At 43.5% G+C, this 23,760-nt stretch overlaps 1 protein-coding gene across 6 annotated transcripts in view; it reads right to left on the bottom strand.

The window, feature by feature from the left end:
- The window catches only part of DNAAF8 (dynein axonemal assembly factor 8), a 96,581-nt gene that overhangs the window by 39,948 nt on the left and 32,873 nt on the right, over positions 1 to 23,760 (bottom strand). For 5 of the 6 annotated variants that reach the window (XM_061350664.1, XM_061350662.1, XM_061350663.1 and 2 more), the window contains 5 exons: positions 21,172 to 21,327; positions 7,068 to 7,184; positions 4,289 to 4,433; positions 1,834 to 2,128; positions 97 to 203 (listed from right to left, as the gene is read on the bottom strand). In XM_061350664.1, the coding sequence (XP_061206648.1) occupies positions 97 to 203; positions 1,834 to 2,128; positions 4,289 to 4,433; positions 7,068 to 7,184; positions 21,172 to 21,327 (820 nt within the window). The remainder of the gene's footprint in view (positions 1 to 96; positions 204 to 1,833; positions 2,129 to 4,288; positions 4,434 to 7,067; positions 7,185 to 21,171; positions 21,328 to 23,760) is intronic. The other variant, XM_061350665.1, reaches the window with a different exon arrangement.

Genomic DNA, 23,760 nt, shown 5'->3' with positions numbered 1-23,760 from the left:
ATCCAGTGGGGCAGAATGTCCTGACACAGGTGCACTGCAGTAAGGTAATATTGTCAGAGAACCATAACACCTCACAATTCATTCCTTAACACTGACCTTTGGTACTTGAGACAAGCATTGCTAGAGGTTGAGACAGCACCATGCCCTGGAGATCAACCTGTTCTTCATCTGCTTCTGCCCTAGTTGATAAAGGGCTATGTGAGCTAAAGAAAAGCAATAAATATTAAAAGCTGTTACACCAGGTTCTGACTCAAACCTACTTTCTGCAACAAACCCAGGGCCACAGAGCTTCTTTGGTAAAGCTACTTTACTGGAAAAGCCATTTCAATCCCTTGACCATAACATGACCTGCCTCAAGGTCTCTCTGACTAAACATCTTTTTCTATTATTCCCCCCAAGGCTCTTGGTGTTCAGTTAAAAATAGCTAATGCAGAGTAGCCAGCTTGGCAAAGAAATCTGGGGACTGAGTAATGTGTCAGGTCACATCACCAGAACTTTTCCTACCCACAGATACATCATAGTTGCTACTCACTTTTGGTTCTTTAGCCCAAGTTCAGCCAGTTTTAAAGGTTGCTGTTGGACAACATGCACAACCAAGTCTGGCAGAGATGAAACCTCCACAACACCCCTGCATATCCGAAAGCACAAATCACAGCACAGTGAACATAAGGTGTGGTTCTGAAAGCCAGGAGCTGACAACAACTCAGACTGCAGTGTGTGAAACTGGCTGCGTCTGGGAAGCACAGGCTGCTCAGGCAAAGCTGCCTTCCTCATCCTTTGACACCACTGAGCTGGCTGGAATACATCCTGCTTTTTCACTCCCAGGAGACCATGGCATTTGCAAGTATAATCTGAAAACTGCAATCTGAGTTGCAGTTTGTACCTTGTCTCCCAATGGACCAAATCACCAGCATTAAGAGAAAGATAAGTGCATTACTTAAAATGTAGTGGTACTCTGGAATGGCTAAGATATACCAGATGAGCAGAGTTCATCATCTTTGTAAGATGATAAAAGCCCCCCTAAGGAAAATGAACAAATAAATAAAGAAAATGAAACTTTGTTGAATTTATTTTTTTCAAATATTTAAAGTCAAAATGATGAAAGTTCATGACTCATCAGAACTGAACTCTGACACACAATCCCTCCATGAGCATCAAGTTAATTCTACATGGATGTACTTTGCCACTCTGCAGAGAGCATCAATGGGCTGTGGATTCCCTCACCTCTAGCTTGTTGCCACTGACCCAGTGTGCCACATGGCACCCAGTAACAAGGATGAAAAGGGAACTTTAACACCCTGCAGCCCTTCCCCAGCACCAGGCACAGCTGGAGGAGGTTTAAAATCAGTCTGATCAGCTGGATATGGGACAGGAGGCACAAGAGCAGATGCTGCAAGGGTATTAATTACATGCCTAGATACCAGGAAACAAGTAGTGGGGAGCAACTGCAAGAGCCTCACATCTGACACCTTGACACACGTATTAGGTGCTGCAGAAGAGAATGTCCTGTGAGAGAGGGACGTCTGCACAGAGTAGTAACTGGTTTGGAACTATAAAAGTAGGTAGATTGCTCCCACCCTGCACTCTTGTTCACTGAGACCTTTAGCAGAATCATAGAATCATAGAATAGTTAGGGTTGGAAAGGACCTTAAGATCATCTAGTTCCAACCCCCCTGCCATGGGCAGGGACACCTCCCACTACACCATGCCACCCATGCTGGCATGGGTAAAGGCTGGTAAAGACAGAGCATGACTAGCTGGGTGCCTGTCTGGCCTCCATGTCACACTTCACCTACGGAAACCACCATGGTTCAAAACCATGCAGGCCATCACCTTGCTCTGTCGCACTGGGAATCTGTACGCAGGACACCAGCATGCAGTGCTGATGCAGCAGCCCTCCCTCCAAACCAGAGGCAGAGCTCCCTTTGTGCATAGCTGTCCAGGAGGGGCAGGTGGATGAGAGGATCCTCTGGGCTTCTGCAGTAGATGGCACTGATGGAGCTGCAGTCCGTCATGCTGGCCAGCTGTGGGGCCTGCAAGTTGCTGCATGCTTCAGGCCCTCTCACACCCAATGCCACCACTGGTTGAACCTTGCTTGTCTTTGAAGTACAAGAAGAAGACAGCTTTCCTGTGAAAGACAGACATATATGTGACTACAACACGGAACAACCCATCCTGAGGCTGTTCATTCCACTCAAATGCTCTTTTCAGATCTGTTATAAGTGGACTTAAACCTACTAGTTACCTATCCTGTGGGTGACACGCTGGCAACCAGCTGGATGTTTTTACACAGCAGTAAATCTGAGATTATTCAAGGTAGTCTGTTAAAGAAAGAAGAGCTGGTTGCCTCAGATTTGCCATGGCAAGGATTGTGCAGGTTCTTTACTATGGAGCAGCTAATACCCTAGAAGTCAGCAGTAACTTCTTGTACAGGCGGTTGTTCATTCCCATGAGGAAGCCAGGGGATTGAGGGCAAGAAAAAACAAGAACACAAGCCTCCAAAGAGAGATATTTTCTGTGATGTTTATCTGACATGAGAAAACTGGGAAGGGGATCACAAACTGGAAATCTGCAGACTTCTTTTCTAGATTATTTCCTTCTGCCTCCAATACAGATTTTGTACTATGTCAGATGACATATCCAGGCAAATATTTGATTGGGTTCCTTTATTCCCCTGCCGGGACTTGTGCTGAGGCTTCCTTTATTTCCTATAACAACTCTTCCTTACATCTCAGGCAAGCCTTTCTCTATGTCTACTGTCAGCATAGTTGGGGCCCAGTAAGTAACCCCAGAAACAGGAAATTTGGCTCCTCTTCAGTTCTTACTGCAGATGTCAGAAAAAGATGCCAGGTGTGTCTTTTTTTCCCAGAGGATTAAAACCATTTTCAATTTCAATTTCAAATTCCTCAGAATCCAGAACATAAGTCTCCAGAGTAGGTAGATAACAGGTAACAGAGTAGGTAGATAACAGAGAAACTGGCTGTATATATTTAAAATAATAATTTTAAAGTTTTCAAGCTAAGGAGACAGATGTAATCTACAAACTCACATAAGCAGTTCTCAGCTCAAATGAATTGTCTCTTCATACAAAATGTTCCTAAATAATGGTGCATGGTACAGATCATTGAAGCAGATCTGCTGCCTCTCATCTCCTAATGACTGCTGATTTTATGGTTTTCTTATTCATTTCTGGACTCCTTAATTTCTCCAGCTATCAGTATGAATGCATTAAGCAGCACTGAGCCAACCCCAACTGCAAGCCCATTTCTAAGGCAGTCTGCTCTTGTTGTTTTCAAATGTAAAAAGGGAGTAGGGAGACAGGAGAGTTTTTCTCTGGTTAAACTGGTCTTCACTCACCTTCTGCCTGAGGAAAAGGAAGCCCATTTCTCTCAGCCTGCCTATACCTTTCCCCAAGAGAAATAGTTTGCCTGTATTTGTGATGGTGTCAAACAAAAACCTGCCAGGAGAACTTCTTGGCTTAAAAGGAAGTACAAACCATGCTAGAACACAGGCAATCTCTATACTTAGCAGCTAATGTAACATCTGTTGCTCTACAGTTCTATTGCATTAGCTACTAATAATATTCTGGACATGCTTTAAGAAAGACATCATTAACTCTGTTTTAGAAATGGAAAAACAATAAAGACCTGAGTGGTGCATGGCAGTGTGTGAAAACACTGGAGTCTAATGTTAAAGACTCAGTGATTTGAGTTCAGAGACCAATATAATTTCTGCTTACCTTATCTTGCTGGTCTCCCATCTCAGACCGGCTTCTCTTCCCAAATATGATATTTTGGTGACAGTTTGTCAGCCAATGCAATTACAGGACAGCTAAATCACTGCTTTTGCCATGTTTCTTAAGTCCCATGGACAACAGGATGGGGGAAATTGTGGAAGGGAAGGCTGGATTTTCTGCAGTTAGAACAGTCAGGAAAGTCACTGGGGGCTAATATAGTATATTTAACTCACACAAGTAACCCTGGAACACAAGGCACTGCAATCTGGGAAAGATCACTGCAAGTGAACATAACTGAAGTTGTTTGAGACACAAAAATATATCAAGACTTAAAAATTCAAATCCTGGATATTCAATACTGGGAACAGAAAGAAAGAATCAGCCCAGAATCTTCTATCATTTCTTTTGAGAAAGAGATGGGAATTGATAAAGCAACACTTGTAAATCTGATACCCTCTTCCCCGTGTTCACAGCATCACATCACTCTTCACCTTCATACATTCACAGATCTTTGCCTCCACCTCAGTTTTCTGAAGGAAAACCAGACCTCACCTGAGCAGGAGAGCAGCACTTCCTGCTGAGGACAGAGCAGGTGGAGTCCACAGGTATCCAGACCCGCACTGAGTACCAGCTGCAACATGTGATGGGTAGCCAGGGGACTTTGAAAGAGCCTTTCAAACAGGAACACCATGGCAACCTGAAGAGCAAGAGCACATTGGAAAAGTGAATTAAATGCTTCCAAGCCCTCAACAACCATACAGCTGTATCTCTTCTGCTCACCTTTAATTCCCATGCTTTATTCACATTGTAAGAGCTACAAAGAGGCTTTCTTTTATGTTCACACGCAATTCAGCTTCAGACTGAATTACAGATAGTTATGATACTTATGATTGACTATTTCTGCTGATATGACTGTGCCTTTTGTCACATAAACCTACTAGTAAAAAAACTGCAAGTTCTCTGGGGCAGAGCCTGAAGCGCAGCCCTCCTGCTGTCAAACTTCACATAATACAGAAATACAGTTAAATAATAATAGACCAACTGGTTGTTTCTTTATACCTACATAAAAATGTCAAAACCAACATTTAAAAATACAAAATTAAAAGGCAGACACATCACTGGTTCTGTACCACATTTATATTTTGAAATCTTCTTTACCAGACCAATGCAATTCAGTCCATCCTGGTCTGCAGGAAAACATACACCAAAACAGACTGAATGTCTATACCCAAAAGGAAGCAAATTATTATTACTTTTTCATGAGAAGAAATATTCTTTCAAGAAGCAAACTCCTTATGACAGGAAGTTGTGTGGTGCTATGGATAATAAATTGTCCAGCTGTAGATCAGACAAGTGTGATTGTAATGGCTTCAAACATGTGCATGGTCCCCCAGATAGAAGACAACTCAACGCTCTCCCCAGCAGCAAGCTTTATGGCTGTGGTGAATGCCAAATGAATTCATCACCATTGGACACTTTAAATGAAATGCTACTCCCCCATAATCACGTTATAAGGCTTATAGAATCATGATAAATGAGGATATAAATTTATTTGAATCATAAGAAAGTGGTCTAATTAGGAATAAAAGCTCTATTTCTTTATGTTTGTCTAGCTCAAGCTCTCCTGCTATTAACCCAATATTCAACAGCCAGCAAGGACAAATTTTTCTGTGGCTGCTTTGAGTCCCTGGGGCTCGGCTGCCTGGGCTTAGGGCCAGCTCTGCTAATGCAGCTCTCCAGCACTGCACAGTTTCAGCACCAGCCCGGCTGCCTCTGCTTTGGCATCAGGTACTTGCCTTTGGCCTCTGCTGAGCTTTGCTGCAGGTATGCCTTGGCCCAGTCTCATAGGATCACAGGCTGGTTTGGGTTGAAGGAACCTTAAAGCTCATCCAGTTCCAACCCCCTGCCACAGGCAGGGACACCTTCCACTAGACCAGGCTGCTCCAAGCCCCATCCAACCTGGCCTTGAACACTGCCAGGGATGGGGCAGCCACAGCTTCTCTGGGCACCCTGTGCCAGCGCCTCAGCACCCTCACAGGGAAGAACTTCTGCCTAAGAGCTCATCTCAGTCTCCCCTCTGTCAGGTTGAAGCCATTGCCCCTTGTCCTGTCCCTACAGGCCCTTGTCCAAAGTCCTCCCCAGGTTTCTCGTAGCCCCTGTAGGCACTGGGAGCTGCTCTAAGGTCTCCCTGGAATCTTCTTCAGGCTGAACCAGCCCAGCTCTCTCAGCCTGGCTCCAGAGCAGAGCTGCTTCAGCCCTTGCAGCATCTCCATGGCCTCCTCTGGACTCGCTCCAATAGCTCCACATCCTTCTTGTGTCACAGGTCACTAATTCTGGCTGTTACCCTAACCCACAGGCTTTCTGGTTTGAGCTTGTCACTGTGGACTCTTTGGCTAAGCCTGGTTACAGCTGCTGGACCTGCTCTGTTTTTCTTGCTTAGATACTATGGGACTGCACTCTCTGCTCCCAGATAGCCTTCCCTTACAGAGCACCCTGCCCTTGCTGTGAAAGGCCTGTACAGACCCACTTCAGCACTCCTGAGGCACATTGAGGAACTGTAACAAAGGCATAAGGCATTTTCCAGCTGTGCACAAGGTATCCTCAGCTCTTATATGTGGACCTCAAGCACCTTCCAGGAGCAAGCCTGGTACATCTCAGCAATGGCTCAGGCATGAACTGTTAAGTGTTGAGAGGGAACTTCATGTATGTGCATCTTCCTGAATCAACACTAACAGGAAAGATCAAACATGCTGTTTGGTGTTGCACAAGAGCTAAGAAAGGTAAGTTACTACAGTTAACAAGTTATTGTGGTTGGAGGTCCAGTGCATTTTGGGATGTACTCCTAAATATGACCTAAGTTATCCTAACCTCTTCTGTGGTAAACCAAGTAGAACTGCATCCTACTTGTTCATAGAATACACACAGTTACTATAGGTCAGGTGGTACCAGAAGCTTCAGAATCAGTTTTTTTGAACATTTCTGAGCACAAGTTTTAGGTAAGTTGTGTTATATATTGGCTTACAGTCAAGTGGGTTTAGGCTATCAAAATTCTGTCTCCCGTTACTGATTTGCACCCTAGCTGGTAGCAATTTCTTCAACCTCCTCATTTCATAGTTTAATCTTCTGTGGCTCAGAGCAATCAGCACATCAATACTGATGACACAAAATACTCATCTGATATATTTAGGTCTGAGTGAGAAATACTTCAAGATCAGTATTTGTACCAAACCTCAAGATTAAAATATTTCAGGCCACTTAATCATCTCTCATCTTCCCACATAAGTCTTCCCATAAGTCAGAAAGGAGTGGCTTGGGTTGGTTTTTCTTTTACCTTGGTGTCTGTATCTCTGCAAGTCTTAATGTTGCTGCTAGTAGGGAAGTATTTGTCATCAGTTTGAACTGTCTGCCAGTAAAATCCATTTGGCACTGCAAACATCTTCTCCACTGCCTGAAATGCACAAAGGACATCTCTTACCTGTATGTTGTCTTGATCTCTCAAAATAGGGCAAGGAGAAAAGATAGTATTTTATGGCTAGAAAGGACATAAATGGATTAAGCTCATCAGTCCATAATTGTTCATCTATCATTTGCTTTCTTACAACCATACCGTTAGCTCCAATTAAGTGATATACCAAAAACATGAATCTGGAACTATTTCTGGAGACCCTGAACATTCCCAGGGTCCAACCCAGTGACTCGCCAATGTGCAGAGCACCCAATGACATGAACACGAGTCACATGTGAAAGGCACTGCAGGATCAGGCTGAGCAGACCTTGATTCTCTAAGACTGCATTGAGCATCCACAGAAAAGGGCTTTGTTAAAGGAATGCTCTAATTAGCTAATGAAATGGAAGGGAAAGAATTTGCCTGCAACCAAAATAGGACATTTTTCTTGTGCTCATGTCACCACAAGTGACACATATCCGTAAGTCTTATTTTGCCATATACTCATGGATAGGCAAAAAGACTCCCTCATTTAGGTCACAGCTTTACGGAAGTGAAGTGTTTCCCACTTTCAGCACCTTATTTTGTTTCTCATCCATTTTCTGCACAGCCAAGCAAGCAACTTGTACAACTGCCAGTTTAAGGATGTGTCACTCATGAGAACTGGCTGTGACTGCATGCTCAGTAAGCATGGGCACAGTCTGGGAACACACGTGGCTTTGGGAAGTCACGTTCCTCAAGTTCTGGTATGGGAAGAAGTGATGTTCACATCTACGCCAACATTGAACATTCCAGAAGTACAGGTGCATTTAGCTAGAGTTCACAGTGAGCAGGATTCATTCCAAGACTGAAATAAATCTAAAAAGTTCACTTTGGAGACATAAGTTCAGGTGGTGCATCTCAGAGTAGCTTCACTATTTTAAAGACTCTACTTTGATTCCCAGCAGTCATTAATCTGCCCCCACCTCATGGGGACAGACCTTTTTAAAAAGGAAAAAAAGGAACTCCATTTCAAGATGGCCTCATCAGGACTTGTATTATGGATAGAAAGTGGACTAACTGCCTGATGAAGCATCCATTCTAAATTATGAGGGTAATAATGCTGTTCAATTGCATAATTATGCAAAATATTTCCTTCTTCCACTGCTCAGCAGATAATAGGCACTTTGTAACATCCTACAAATGTTTAAAAACAACACCTAGAAAATGAAATTAATTTTAATCATATTAAACCCTGTCTGACATCTGCCTTTCTGCTTCAGTAACTTTTTGTGTTTCCTCCTTCCTTTATTTTCTGTGCTTCACCAGATGTTTGCCTAAAAGCAGAACAGGGGATCTTGCTTTTCACCCAATTTCAGTCAACATGACTACACCAAACCAAGAGCTTTGACATCTCTCAGTGGATTTGTCCATTTTGTCCTGTGATTAATTCACCAGCCTCCACTGTGATATTACACTTGGAAAATATCATCAGAGGAAAAATAAGAAATCACTGATTTAAAAAATCAGATCTTCACTGTCTCCAATGTTTGCTGCCAGCTCCTGCATGCAACACTGGCAAAACACAGTGAGCACAGACAAGCCCTACAAAGTAGGAATGCAGCAAGACCCCAGTGTCCTGTTGATTCAAGCTGCTTCAAACCAAACCTCAAGTCTCCGAGCTTTTCAGAAGAAGGAAAAGGGAAGGGACATACATAGTCAGACTCCAGCCTACATTTTCATGGAGACCTTCATTATAATGCTCCAGCTCCAACTAGGACACAGAGGATGCACACTGAGAAATCCAAGGTAAAAAGCTAACCTTCAGGAAGAACCATGGTACAGGCTGTGGATCAATGGTGACCCCAGGTATACTGCCACGCGGTCAGCCTCTCCTCCCGCTGGAGCAAGGATCTGGCCACTGCTAGGAATCAAAGTCTGTGATCTGTCAGACTATTTTCCAGCAGCCAACCTGGATGTGATTTCAAGAAGTAACAGGAAATGAAGCTTGGAAAGTCTTATTTCTCCTAGAAAATCCTTCTTGTCACAATTAAGAAAGCAGTCATAGATGGCTGCAGTATGACAGCCTCTGTTTTGTCCACTCCAGCTAAAATGTGCCAGTGTATAACTCCCCACACTGCCTTTCTACACAGTGCACAGGGAAAAGTAGAAGAAAGCAACTTCGCCCATTCATGTAGGAGGGAACTGCATCAAGTCAGTTGCTATAATATTTAGATGAGCCCTATTTGACATCTAATGCAGAGCAACCCTTCACAGGCAGCTGTGGGATGCCCCTTATGTTGAAATAATTTGGGTGATTTTGACACTATCTTTACGATACTTTGGTGCTACTGTTACTGTTTCACAATGAGAGCGCATAGGTGTGAGAATTGTATTGGTCTCACCTCGGGGCTGGTTCCTCTCTTATGACTCCAACATCAGCTGTAAAGCTTCTCTGCAAACATAGCAGTTCAAGAAGCCTCTCCCAGGCTGGCTGATACACCATCTCTGAATGCTGATCTGTCTCCCAGAAATTCCCTCCTCACGCACTGCAGAGTGACTTAGAGGCAGTCCAGCCTTTGATACCTACCTGAAAGGAAGACTCTGCAGACTCAGAGCACTAAATCTCATGTCTGATGGCAAAGGCACTAAACCAAGGTTGCCCTATAGGCAACCAGCAGTAGCCACAGGAGCCCCAGGGGTACCTTGATTTATGCTGTGACAGGCTTTAAAGCCAGAATCATTTAACCACAGCTATTTCCATTACTATACCCCTCACCTCCGCTGTCAGAAAGGAGGGCTTCTTACAGTACCAACATCATCCTCTCCATCCACATTGCCATGACCAGAAAGAGCAATAAGGGAGTGCATGTGCATAACCTCCCATTTGTAGTTACTCTTTTTTGTCAACTATCCTTTTTTGTACTTGTTTGGAGACAAATCCAGATTTCTACTACCTACTACACAGGAAAAGACCAGTCTGTGCCATAGCCAGGATTGAATGTGCACCATGCTTTCAAAAAGAAACCCAGAGCTTTGTTTCACATAATATTACCAAGACAAAGCCAGACAGTTATGGGAAGGACACTCAAAGCAGAACAAAAATGTACTGTAAAATACTGAGCAGAAACAAGAATAAGCACATTTTAGAGAAGACTGGAGCTGTCTGCAGCAAACCCATAAATATTTAACTGTTATACAGCAACACAACCCAGTCCATGATCTCTTCTTCTTGCTTACAGTGTATTCCCTTCTCATTTCCAGCAACAAAGAAATTGCTTTTGCTGTCAGATGATCTAAGAGAGTCTTTTAAGCTGCAGTGAGTCTTCTAGATGGCTTCCCAGCCACATCAGGGAAACAGGAACTGCAGGAAGGATTTCTGTGTACTCCATGACCTCATCTCCTCACATGAAAAGTATTTCCCAGTGCTTGGGCATTATCGTTATGGAACCAAACTCAAATCCCTTGGAGAAAGATGCTGCATCCTTCACTATCTCCAGGGACAGATTGTACATTCTGTGCCTATATAACTTCTTTTCAGCTCCACTGACCACATGAGTAGCAGCAGAGGAAGCACTATTGTCACTCTAGCAAAGGCCTTGATGCTAACACACAGGCAAGGCTGATGTCTGATGTGATTCACTGACATGTGCCCCTGAGTTAGGCAGCATTATTCTCAAGCTCTCAGCTGCCTGCTGTCATGAACCCCAGTTCATTAGCATTGTATTCACAGAATCCCAGATGGGTTTGGATTGGAAGGAACCTTAAAGCTCATGCAGTTCCAACCCATGCCAGGGGCACGGACACATTCCACTAGACCAGGTTGCTCCAAGCCCCGTCCACCCTGGCCTTGAACACTCCTCATGAAGATACAGCCACGCAGCTATTCTGGGGCTGCAGTTATAGATTCATGTCCACAAAAGCATATAGATGAAGCCCCAGGACAAATGTCCCACCCACAGACAAGTCATGTCCATGTGGAATCATCAGCCAGATGACATGCTCTTGCCAAAGCTGTTGATATAACTTCATCAGGCTGCATGGCAGATTCAGGGTGCCAGACATATGAGACCTGCTGCTGAGCATCAACTCAGATAGACATAAACCAGGTTTGCTAAGCAAAGGGCAGGATGAACTTGTCCTTTTGACCTCCTGTTTTACAGCTTCAGCCTGGATTTCAAACCATCAAGCTGCTGGACCTATGGCTGGCACCTGCTCCTTGTGCTGTGTCTGCTTTGGGGAAGCAGATGTGGAGGTGCTGTGCTGGGTGCTTTATCCCTCCCTAATGCCTATTTCAGCTGCACAACAATCAAGTCTTTCAAGCTCTGCAGAAGCTTTGGAGGAGGAAAGCATAGCCCTAAGCCATACACTAAATCTAGGAGTGTACAACATCATGTAGATCAGGTCTAACAGCTGGCCAAGATGTGCTGCACTCCAGGAAGCTCAGTCTGAGCTCTTCACCCACAGAACATTACATGACTCAGCTTAGGTACTGCTTAAAGCTGCCAGATTGCTGCTTCTCATGCAGCAGGAAAGGAGAAAGAAAGAACACACCAGCAATAACACCAAATCAAAGCTGCATCATTGCTAACACCATGAGGCACTGAACCACAGAATACTATGAGCCCTTACAAACTGAGACATGCAAAAGCAATGCCCACACAGCCAAGGTCCTGAAGTGAGCTGGGGGAGAAGCTGTGGTGGTGGTAGTAAGCAACAGTTCTCTGAGCAAGCCTCTCACTAGCACTGAAGGTGAAAGAAGTTGTAGTAAAAGACAGTGTAAGATTATAAAGCCACTCAGCAGGGCTAAGGCCACAACACTTGTCAGTGAAATAACATCAGAGCATTCAAACTCTGAAGCTTGGTCTTCTTGCTGAGCCCACGGTAAAACACAGACTCACAGCTCAAAAATTCTCTGGAAATACCTCTCACTCCCATTTCAGAGACTATTCACAGAGTTAGGGCCACCACACACCTGAATTAGTTGCCCAAAAGTGCACAAAGCAACATGTGATGCAATGAGGCTGCTTTTCCACAGCAGGGAAGAGTCTAATTGCACCAGGAGTGCATTGCTCCTCTGCTGTGTGGTTATTTCAGTCTTTGGAAAAAGGTTTGCAGCATTCAAAGCTTGTGTGTAGGTGTAGAGCTCCTCTGGTAATTGAGTTTCCATCAGTTCTCTAGCAGGGAAATCCCAAAAGTTGGAAATACAACATGAAAGAACTGCTGTAATTTCTGTGAGTCCACTTCCATACATCAAATTTCGTCAGTTCAGTCTGTGCCATTTGGAAGTGTTGGCATCTTTGAGTAACATCACTGCGGTAAATTTAGCTCCCTGGACCCAGTTCTGGAATTATCTATGCTTAGCCAAAACTGAATTAATGAATAAATAAAATGGAGCTTTGCTCAAGCAAAAAGAGAGAACGGGACTTTGTGTAGACCTGCCTTTAATCAGTACTGTTGTCTCAAAGGAGAAAACATAACTCTTGTGCTGGAAGTCAGCAGGGAAACTAGCTAAAGGAGCACCAAGAGGGACCTAAGCACCAAGAGGTGCAATGAAAACATTTTTCTGCAACTAGAAGGAACACATCTCATGCCCCTGGACTTAAAGATGGAGGTTCCTCTTCTTCCTTGAAACCTCCCTGATGCAATCACCCATCCAATACTGACATGCCCTCACTCTGTCCTGGCAGGCACCTGCATAGGTTGGGAGATCAAGGAGATGCTATGGAAGGTGACCAAAAGGTGGTGAGCATCAGGGATTGCACCCTTTGGGCAATGTCCCAGTGTCCAGAACAACTGAAAGAGAGCAAGAGTTCCAGATTGAAATGGAACAAGCATGCAGAGGAAAAGCAGCATCAACACTGCGTACGTATGTTGTCTGTATCCCTAAGGTTAATGCTTGCATTGTAAGGCTTAGCAGGAGAAAGTACTTCTATGCTAAAATGAAGAAATCTTCTTTTTGCTGACAAGGGACATTGCAGTTAATGACTTCCACAGGGATTAAGTCACTCCTAACCTAACCTGGGGTTTTAATGAGCTACTCTTCATATCAGCAGGTTAATAATCTGTATGCGTAGCATTAATAAGAAAGCCTCCGAGAAAAACAGTCAGAGAAAAGCAATCTGTTTGTAGTTCAGAACATACTGAAAACACAACAGATCAGCCGAGTGAAAACAAGACATTGACTCCTACATTAACAATGTGCTTAGAGGTTATTGCAGTTACTGCTAACATAAAATTGCTCATAAAATCATACACAGAGCTAGTCAGTACACAAGCAGGCAGCAATTTTACCTGATGTTCCCCTCCCTCCACTCCTACCCATTTGTCCCACCAACATGTCAGGATCTCTGTCTCAGACTGTAAGCTACCTGGAGCAGAACCAGGTATCCCCTGCATGCTTTTTCAACACGTAGTGCAGGATCTTTGGTCTACTTAGTTTTGTATATACCACCTCTAAATCAATATCTAAATATCTAAATATATCTAATAAATATCTAAAAAGCAAGCAGGAATCACTGGCCTTGTATAAAATCTTCAAACCAATGAAGTTAGAGGATTACAATGTTGAGTTTTCTCTGTGGTGCTTTTTGGTTGTATTTTAATGACATTTAGGGGCATTCTCAGTTGGTACAGCTTTGTAAAGCTGCAGGGCAGAGAACAGGGTTTGCTGCTGCCTGCTGAGGGCCTGGCTCATTGAGCCTGGCTTGGAGAAATCAGCCTCTCTGTTTAATTGCAAGACACATCTGTTCAAAAGCCAAGCTACATAGTGGCCTTGGTGTCATTTACACCTGGAAACCTGGGTGGCACACAGCATTTGAACTTGGGAAGGGAATGTGGTCTTTAAATTGACTTCAGTTTTTCTATGGCATCAAGGCAAAGATCCACCCCCAGAAAGTGCCTGCTATCTAACTGTTCAATTTCTAATGATTTATAATTCCCCTAATAAGGGATTTGCATAAAAGGCCTGACTGTTTTAAATGATGCCTTATTTTATGCCTTAAAAGCGTAAAGCAGATTTATCTTCTACAAGTACGTCAGCCTGCTTTATAGCACTTGCTTCTACTTGAAAGCTACAAGGACTGCAAATCAACAACATTAAGCCTCCTTTCCCTCCATGGAAGTGGGATAAACCTTTAGGCAAATTGCTAAGTGCACTGCTAAGCCCCTAAGCTTTCATGGCATTGATACTCACAGACTGATAGTAATCCTCAAATCTGGTCGAAATTGCAGAAAGATTTTCATTGTGAATCAGAAGTGGGGTTTTCATCATTCCCTGGAATTGTGTCTCAAGGTTTTTGTTGATTTAGAAATATTGGGAAAAGACCATGATTGTCCAAAAGTTAGTGATGATATGTGAAATAAATATGTAGGACATTCCCCTAAAAGCTAAGGAGCTTCAGGTCATACGAAGTGTTTCTGTGAAAACCCTGTCTAAATACTCACACTGAGGTAGGATTGGCTGTTAAAGGCCTAAAGGCAAAGATGGATGCCCTCAAGAAATAAAATCCCCCCAGTAAGTATAATGAACTCTTGTAACATTGTGTTTACTTGAACATTTGTTACGGAGCCCTTGCAAACCTGAGAGAAGCGAATAAGTGAATTATCGTTCTCCTTATAGACAGCACAAAGTGAATGTTCTTGCAGACATATCTAGGCAGGCACACGATTCTAATACTTGGTTTTAAGAGGTGCTATGTCTTTGTAATCTCATGCACTTAAGCGGAAATCTAGGCTTAAAGCACTGTTTTCAAACTCTTTAATCGTCAGCTAAAGGAAATAAGAATACCTCTTAGCACTAGAAGAATAACAACTTTTACTGGACCTAATGAGGGAAAAAAAATAATTTCCAGAGGTCCAAGTATTTCCATACAGTACCTGAGGATCAGGATTAATACCAGTGACATGACTGAGCAGGACAGAGGGAACTGCAGGAAGAGGACATAGCTGGTTTTGGAAGCGATCAGCCAGTTCTGCCCTCCACCAGGTGACACCTGGAAGCCATGTACAGGCTAGAAAAGAAGAAATCTTCTGGTAAAAAGAAGAATGTTTCTTGTAGATCATCTTTAGTCTGCAAAGAGTCAATAGTTACAAAGCACTGATTATGATCTCGGGAACTTTCTGTCCTGTACCATGCATCTGTAGCAGCTTTGTCTGCTGCCAGCTCTGCCTCACACTTCACACATCTGCACTTCAGATTCTGCAAAACAAAGCCCTAGATTAGCTTCTCAAACCATCATACCACACAACCGGAACTCTAGACCTGTTCCTTCACTCACAGAAAGCACGCTCTTTCCATGATCCTGGGTCCTATTTATCACCCCATAAGGTCTCTACTCCCAAGCCCAAAGACACAACTGAAGGTCCTGCCACTGTTGGGGCTCCTGACCCAGTAGATGGGACTGGAGAGCAGATGCTGTCTGCAACAGCCAGTTACACCCATCAGCTGTGTGGAAGGGCTCACACCATGGACTGGGGACATGTTTTCACATAGACCTGACTCAAAGAAAGCATCTCTTCGTGAGTGCAAGGAGATCAGCAGCACTGCCCTTCCTCCAGAGTACTTGATACACTCAGACTGCTCAGCTATAAAGCTCCACCACAGATGGTGACTGCTGCATTAATAGCAGTATTCACCTTCTTGCAAGATGCTGGTGTAAAGTAGCTGGCTCACAATACTGGTCAGCCCACAAATATTACTCCAAAGCACATTACATATCACACCTAAAGAGGAAGGAAATGCCATAAACAGGATCATAAACAAGCCCAATACAATGAGACATTAATTTGTAAAGGGCTTCATAGGGATATAAATAAAAAGCTTTATTAATTTCAAGATTTTTTTTAAGATTAAGACTAATATTAATATTAATATTGTTACATTAACATTGCACTGCACTGTTATATTACAGTTTCCCATCACTGAACTTCCCCTCTAAGTCCCTTTTACTTCCAGATAGGGTCTTAACTGAACCACGGGTCCTGAAGGAGCTGGCAAATGAAGTTGCTAAGCCGCTGGCCATCATATTTGAAAAATCATGGCAGTCCGGTGAAGTTCCTGATGACTGGAAAAAGGGAAATATAACCTCATTTTCAAGAAGGGGAAAATGGATGACCCAGGGAATTACAGACCAGTCAGTCTCACCTCTGTGCCTGGCAAAATCTTGGAGCACATTCTCCTGGAAGGCATGCTAAGGCACATGAAAAACAACAAGGTGCTTGGTGACAGCCAGCATGGCTTCACTAAGGGGAAATCCTGCCTGACCAATTTTGGTGGTCTTTTATGATGGGGCTACAGAACTGATGGACAGCGGTAAAGCAGTTGATGTCATCTACCTGGATTTGTGCAAAGTGTTCAACACTGTCGCACATGACATCCTTGTCTCTAAATTGGAGAGACATCAATTTGATGGATGGACCTGGGTCGGAGCAATCCCAGGCACATCTACAGGTTGGACAGAGAAGAGATTCAGAGTAGCCCTGTGGAGAAGGACTTGGGGGTGTTGGCCGATGAGAAAATGAACATGAGCCGGCTTCAGTGTGAGCTTGCAGCCCAGAAAGCCAACTGTATCCTGGGCTGCATCAAAAGGAGCGTGACCAGCAGGTTGAAGGAGGTGATCCTGCCCCTCTACTCTGCTCTCATGAGACCCCGCTTGCAGCACTGTGTGTAGTTCTGGTGTCCTCAACATAAAAAGGACATGGATCTGTTGGAACAAGTCCAGAGGAGGGCCACGAGGATGCGCAGGGGACTGGAGCACCTCCCATATGAAGATAGGCTGAGAAAGTTGGGGCTGTTAAGCCTGGAGAAGAGAAGGCTGCGTGGAGACCTCATAGCAGCCTTCCAGTATCTGATGGGGGCCTATAGGGATGTTGGGGAGGGACTCTTCATTAGGGACTGTAGTGACAGGACAAGGGGTTAAACTTAAACAGGGGAAGTTTAGATTGGATATAAAGAGGAAATTCTTTCCTGTTAGGGTGGTGAGGCACTGGAATAGGTTGCCCAGGGAGGTTGTGAATGCTCCATCCCTGGCAGTGTTCAAGGCCAGGTTGGATGAGGCCTTGGGTAATATGGTTTAGAGCGAGGTGTCCCTGCCCATGGCAGGGGGGTTGGAACTTGATGATCTTAAGGTCCTTTCCAACCCTAACTATTCTATGATTCTATGATTCTATGATTAATTAGTAGGACTTTCACTGAACAAAACTGGTGACCCCAATGACACCCAATTAGAAACTGACAGAATCAACAGCCATGCAAAGTATCTTTCCTACAACAGGTATTATCACACCTAGAAAGTGGAGCTCAAGCCTGGAAAGGACTCAAAGCCCCCCCTATCTAATGAAAGAGATTGTGAGTGAGCACAGAAGGTGTCCCTGCCCATGGCATGGGGTTGGAACTGGATGAACTTTAAGGTCATTTCCAACCCAAACCAGTCTGGGATTCTATGATTCTGAGCTACCACAGAATCATTGTGTGATTGAGTCATACAGACAAGAACCATGCTGCTCTGCAGGGTGCTGGTGTGCCTAATTGGCAATGCTTAGTAGATTCTTAGAAAGTATACTCTGTACAAATCTAATTCCCATCAGACAGGCTGTAACTGCAGCTTGTCTGTCAGCATGCAAGAGTTGCAAGAGGGGACTGTACGAGCATTTGTTCTGACAGTAAGTCAAGAACCTAAACCATGCAAGGATGTTTGAATTTGCTTTGCTCCTCTTGGTTGCTTGGAGGACAGAAGTAAAACAAGCCAGACTAAACCACAAAAACCTGAAGAAACATAGCAAAACCACCAGATACAGAAATAGATGCCTTCCTAGTTGAATAAGTCTTATTGATCTGGTAAGAACAGGAGCTTTTGCCTTGAGAAACCATTATTCTATTTGTATTCATAACTATTAGACCTTGGGAGAGAGAAATAAAATGTGACAAAAAATAAAAGACATACAGATGGCAGTGAAGTGTCCAGTAAATAAAAAGTTGATGGCTTAGAGGTCTGGAGTACAGCTCAGCTCCAGTTAATAACAACTTGGAGTGAGGGGGAACCCAAGCAAACTAAACCAAGAAAAATATCCTAGCAACAACCTGTAGTGCCATGACATCTGCAGCTGCCTTGGTCCTGTTCTTGGTGAACTGTACCCCACCATTACAGTGTGACTCTACAGCAGGCAATAAGCCAACATCAAATAACATCAAAGCCAAAAAGTAACAAATGCATTCAGCATGTTCAATCACAGTAGGGTCAGGAATTAACAGCGGACAAGCTGGGGAAAGGCAAACCTTGCCTTGTTGATACTGATAGGGCCTTAGGCTCTTAGACCAGCAATACAATGTCTGCTGCAAAAATCAGAGTCATGTAACAATGTGAAGAAAATCCATGGCCAACTGTTACTCTGCTATTACAAGATATGAGTACAGATACACAAAGACAGACATTTCTATGTTAGCATCAAGCAGGCATGAATTGGACCTAATAGTCTGTGTAGTCTTATACACACCCATTTTTGGCACTGAATAATACACTCTGGACTCTACACCTTGAGAACATTAAAATATCTATTTGTCATAACACTTCTGGTTAACATTTACACTACTTGGTATGGCTTCTTTTATAGAATCAAAAAAAAGATTAACTAAGATTGCTCCACTTTCTTATAACAAAGCGATGCAACAAAAACACCTGGAAACCGGGCCTTATTTTGAAGGTAAACCATGGTAATTGGTGCTCTTCACACCCCTAGGAGACAACTGGCACAAGAACCTGCCACAACAGAATTTTGTTACCAGATTCAATCGTTAAAAACCTCTATGATAACAGTACAACAAGAGCCTGAACACTTAAGTGTGAAGAATAAATCAATCACCAATAATTTTTCTCTAGCAGTAGTTGAAACTGCCCAGGGAGCAACAGGGAGACAGGACTACTTGCTGTTGCTTCCCTTGTGTCTGCTGCAGCTGAGTTTCTCAAAGACTTGTGTTGTTCCTATCAGCTTAATCTCTGCTAGGGAAAGCAGCAGCTTTACAAATGCCTGGGGAAAGCAAAACTGTCAAAAGCCATTGCTACAGTAGAGCCTCTAATGAGAGGAAACCCCAGTTACACACAGTCCTACTTTGAGGAACACTGACTGAATGCCTTGGATGTCCACTGCTGTACACACTAGCTGAACTCAAGCAGTATCAGGAACTGTAAATGAGGCACCAGAATAGCATTTACAATCTATACATGGACTGGAAGCTCTGTACAGCTTGTTCCACCAACCTGTGATACAACACATCCCTGCTCCAACCAAATATTCAGAGCATCCAGAGCCCACAGCTTCAAAAGTTCATTCATTAATTGCATAACACAGGGTATGTATTTTGAGCATAGTCAGTGCTCAATAATTTTGATATGGCCAACACCTCAGCTGAAACCACCAGAGAGCAACAAGGCACACAGACAGAAAGCAGGTCAGTCTCTCCTCCTCCATTTTTTTTGCTCCATACAGCAAACATCTTGAATTCAGTTGCTTTACACAGAAATCAGCATTAAGCCCTTGTCCTAGGGCTTACTCCTGTTCTTGATCCTTAGTATCATTAGCTCCTGCTGCCAAGTCCTCAAACACTAATGGCAAGGTTGCTTAGTGTTTTGGGGTTGGGATTTTTGGTAGTGTGTTAATCATGACATTTGTTGCCAACATCAATCATTTCCTTGCAGGAGCACTGGAGCCACAGCTGTCATACTCCAGCCTTTATGATACATTATGGGCAATGTAATCTTTACTTCTCACAGGCAGGCAGCTGCAAGCAAAGGATGTTTGCTGCAGCCAAATAGGGGAAGCATAAGGACATTTTAAAACCATCTTTACACCTCTTCTGCCATTTAAACTTCACATGGTGAGTCCAGCAGGTATGACTCAGATACCTAGGCCCCTCTAAGACCACCTGCTATTGTGTCTTCTCAGCACAGAGGAAGTGTGGAGAATGAGCACATACATTGCCACACTCCTGCTAACATCATCAGGGGTGAAGCAAGCAAAAATAGGGTAGAAAAATCTACTACCAGCTCACTAAAGCCACAAGTGTTATTTTCAGCCACCTGAAAGAAACTCACCAGCCTCAACAGAGTGCAGGGCCAGCACCTTAGAGATTATTCTGTCACAGTATAGGTATTCAAGCAAATGACCCACAGGAGATCTGGGGTACACAAGGATTGCTGCTCTCCAAATGTAGCTGCATACATTTTCCAGCAAGTCAGCTATTCTGCATAGGTAGGATAGGCACTTATACCAGGAAGCAGTAACGATAATACCTAAAATACTGTCTCCAAAAAAAAGACATTTGCTCTGTGAAACAACAGAACCAACAAACTAGAACCCAGGGCTGCTATTTCACAGCTCTGCTGTTTTCAGGATATGAGTTCATATCATCCCTTTCATTACACCTGTATGTGCTGGATTATCAGTTGTGTGCTACACCTCTCAGACTAGCATTTTATTACACAGCACAGACTGCAGTCTACCAGAGCTGAGGGAACAGCGTCTAAGGTCCTGCCTCTGGGTCTTGACTCCTGGGAGCCAAACAGCAAGACAATATTCCCTCTGGAACTTCACATAGTTAAAATAGAAAAGTTAGAAAGAAAACCTATAACACATGCCAAAGATATACTTCCTCTGAATCCAGTTAAATTTCTGCACGGTGGGGTTATAGCCTCCAAAAGCGTCTTACCAGCTAATGAGCAGTAGAGACAAAAAACCCACACCACAGAGAGCTGGTTTCTCATCTGCACTAAATCTAAATTCAGCATAACTGAGGACAGCTTGAGTTGGCAATCAGCTGGAAGCAATCATTCAGTTCCCACAGTACTGAGCTCTTCCCTCAGTCTAATTTAGAGCAGCACTCATGCTCTGTACTGGCTCACTGAAATTGGAACTTGAATTGGCCAAGCCAATATCCAAGCCTGGGCCTTAGTGAAAACCAGTGGTCACTGCCTGTGGCTGCTGTGCATGAGTAGCAAGCATAAACACTGCTACTCACTTTTATCTTCTGGGTCTCAGTGCTGTTCTGGGCTGAAGGCTCATCTGCTGCTGTTAGACAAGCATGTAGGGCCAAGCCACCCTCTCCCGAGGCCTGCTGCAGCCCTACCACCTCAAACAGAGCTTTGGGTCCATCTTCCATTTTCACAGAAGGCACCTGTAAATTCATTTGAACATAATTTCATTTTTAGATGGCTGGATTTAGAAACTCAAAATAACCCTTTATCTTGCTCTGTTGCTTTTGAGTAGACCCCCATAATGTACAATAATTCAATAAACACTCATGTTCAATTTGTGGATTAACTGTGATTGAGCCTGTAAGAAAATCAATAAAGTCCAAATTAAATAGGAATAACATGTAGGGTTTGATAAGTCATAGGATTTATTTTGTCAATGTGGACTTGCAGACTCTGACTTCCAGCAGTTTTGCTATGTGAGAGTCAGAATTTGCACTAGTTCTCTATTCCAGCAAGAAATGGGAACAGTCCCTGTCAACGCTGCACTTCATGTTCTTGTCACAGTGGCACCATGTGCTGCCTTTATTAATGGTAATGAGATTGAGCCAATCTCAGTTCAAAAATCAATGCTAAGTGGTTATGCTATTCTGGGGAGCTGGTACAGGCTTCCTGAATAAGCCTTGGTCTTCCCTTTTAGTGATCACTAATAGCCAAAACTCCATCTGCCCCTCTCTAGCAAATACACCTCTTAGACTGAGGTGTGTGTGGGAGGCAAACATTCTATTTTCCAATATAGACCCAAAACAATAAGGGTAAAAAGCAACTTCTGCCAACCACAAAATGATCACAGGACATCTTTTATCATGAATATCACTTCCATTCCAGAGACAGGGTTTGAGCAGGACAGACCACTGTTTGGCTCATGAGGCTGAAACATAATGAGCTTTACCATAGAGAATACATGAGAAAATTTATTACTGGGTAGAAGAGAGGCAGAAATGATACTTGAAACAGTCGGGGAAGGCACTGTGGTACTGCAAAGCATCCTGAAACCTGGGGAGCAGGTGAAAGAGGGCAGAAGGCTATGGGAATGCCAAACTAAGGCAACTGGCAAAGCCATGAAAAAGGAGTAGCAGCCACCATGTGAAGCAGAGATGGTATGTTTGAATTATAGGAATGCAATTCCTTCCTTGGGTTCTGGTGAATACAGAAGCCACTATGTCTTGTTCTCATGGTCTATACCATCACCATGGTCATGATGGATTAACAGCTCTGCTATTTACTGTATATATAAACCAAAACTATTTACAGCAAGATAAATGCCTTCAGAAATATGTTCTCCCCATAGGGCCCGACTGGATACTCAAACTGCTGCATAGGTCAGCTGTACAACTCAAAATAACACTACAAAGTCCTTGACTACTTTGAACACTAATTTCACACAGGAAATCCCACAGCAGATCCACCACTGGGGAATAGTCCCATCGGAAGAGTCATGCTCTCTACTGATAGATATCAGCACATCTCCAATGAAATCAATAGATAAGCTGATAGAAATCAATAGGTAAGCTTGGAGGCCAGTGAATCAGTGGAGGGGCATGAATTGTGACCAGAAGAGAATCTGGGATAAATATGCCCCAACCTTTCCACTTCTTTCAATTAAAGACTTTTTCATTGCTACCCAACAGCTGTTTGAGAACCTCTCTAGAAAAATAATCAGTGGAGTTTAGCCTGGTTTCTCCTGGGCACAAAGTCCGTTACAACATTTGACCCTGTAGTCTTAGTAGAGTGATGCTGAGCCCTGGAAGATGAGATACCCTTGGAAAAAGCTGCTACAAGTCAGAGCTCAGGTTTAAATGTGAATAATACTAGGGAAGAAAACTCACACTGCAGCTGGTCATGAGCTGACTAATTTCTGATTGGAAGATTCAGACTCTGGTGCTGCTGAAGTGATGATTTTCATTAGCACTGAACTAACATAAAAGAATGTTAGCAATGTTTTGATGGAAGGGAGAGCATCCTTAAAAACTAATACTGTTTAAGTGGAGTTTAAGTGATTTAAAAACCTTGTCTGCTCAGGGTGAAACCTACCTGGAGTGCACGGGTTGGGATTGGTATTCCAAGGTCTTTAAACAGGGAAAAAGAATGAGGCCAACGTGCAGGAGGAGAAATACACATACCCTGCTCTTCCTAGGAGAAAAGGCTAATATGGGGTGGATGGGAAGAGTGAGGAATAGGTGGTTCCTTTAGAGGAGAAAATTATATGATCCAAAGGACAATTAAGAGGAAACAGACCACCACTTTTTACAGACCTCTTGACTGTCAGAAAGGATCTATTCTTAACCAGAACAAGTGGTAAGAAATAGGCACTTATGTGCATCTGCTTCTTGTTCCAAGGACGAGGTATAGTACTTCCACAGCCCTCTACTTCAGTAGTCCCTTCTGACCATTGTGAGTCTGGCCCAGCAATGTTTTACTTTTTGTGCCTTGTTCTTTGTGAACTACAGGCACAATCCAGACCCCCTGACTTCAGCAAGACACATTTACTGAATTTAAGGTGAGTTAGAACATAATTTCCCCTTTGTTCAGCCACTGTTTGGCAGCTGTTGGAAGAAGGTGATTTCAAGAATTAT

Source organism: Neopsephotus bourkii, unplaced genomic scaffold (assembly GCF_033783945.1).
Source record: "Neopsephotus bourkii isolate Nb327-2 ecotype Australia unplaced genomic scaffold, CSIRO-AGI_Nbou_v1 NB_533, whole genome shotgun sequence".
Lineage (NCBI taxonomy): Eukaryota > Metazoa > Chordata > Aves > Psittaciformes > Psittacidae > Neopsephotus > Neopsephotus bourkii.
Note: the sequence above shows the minus strand (reverse complement) of the source record. Positions and strands in the feature narration are given on the sequence as shown.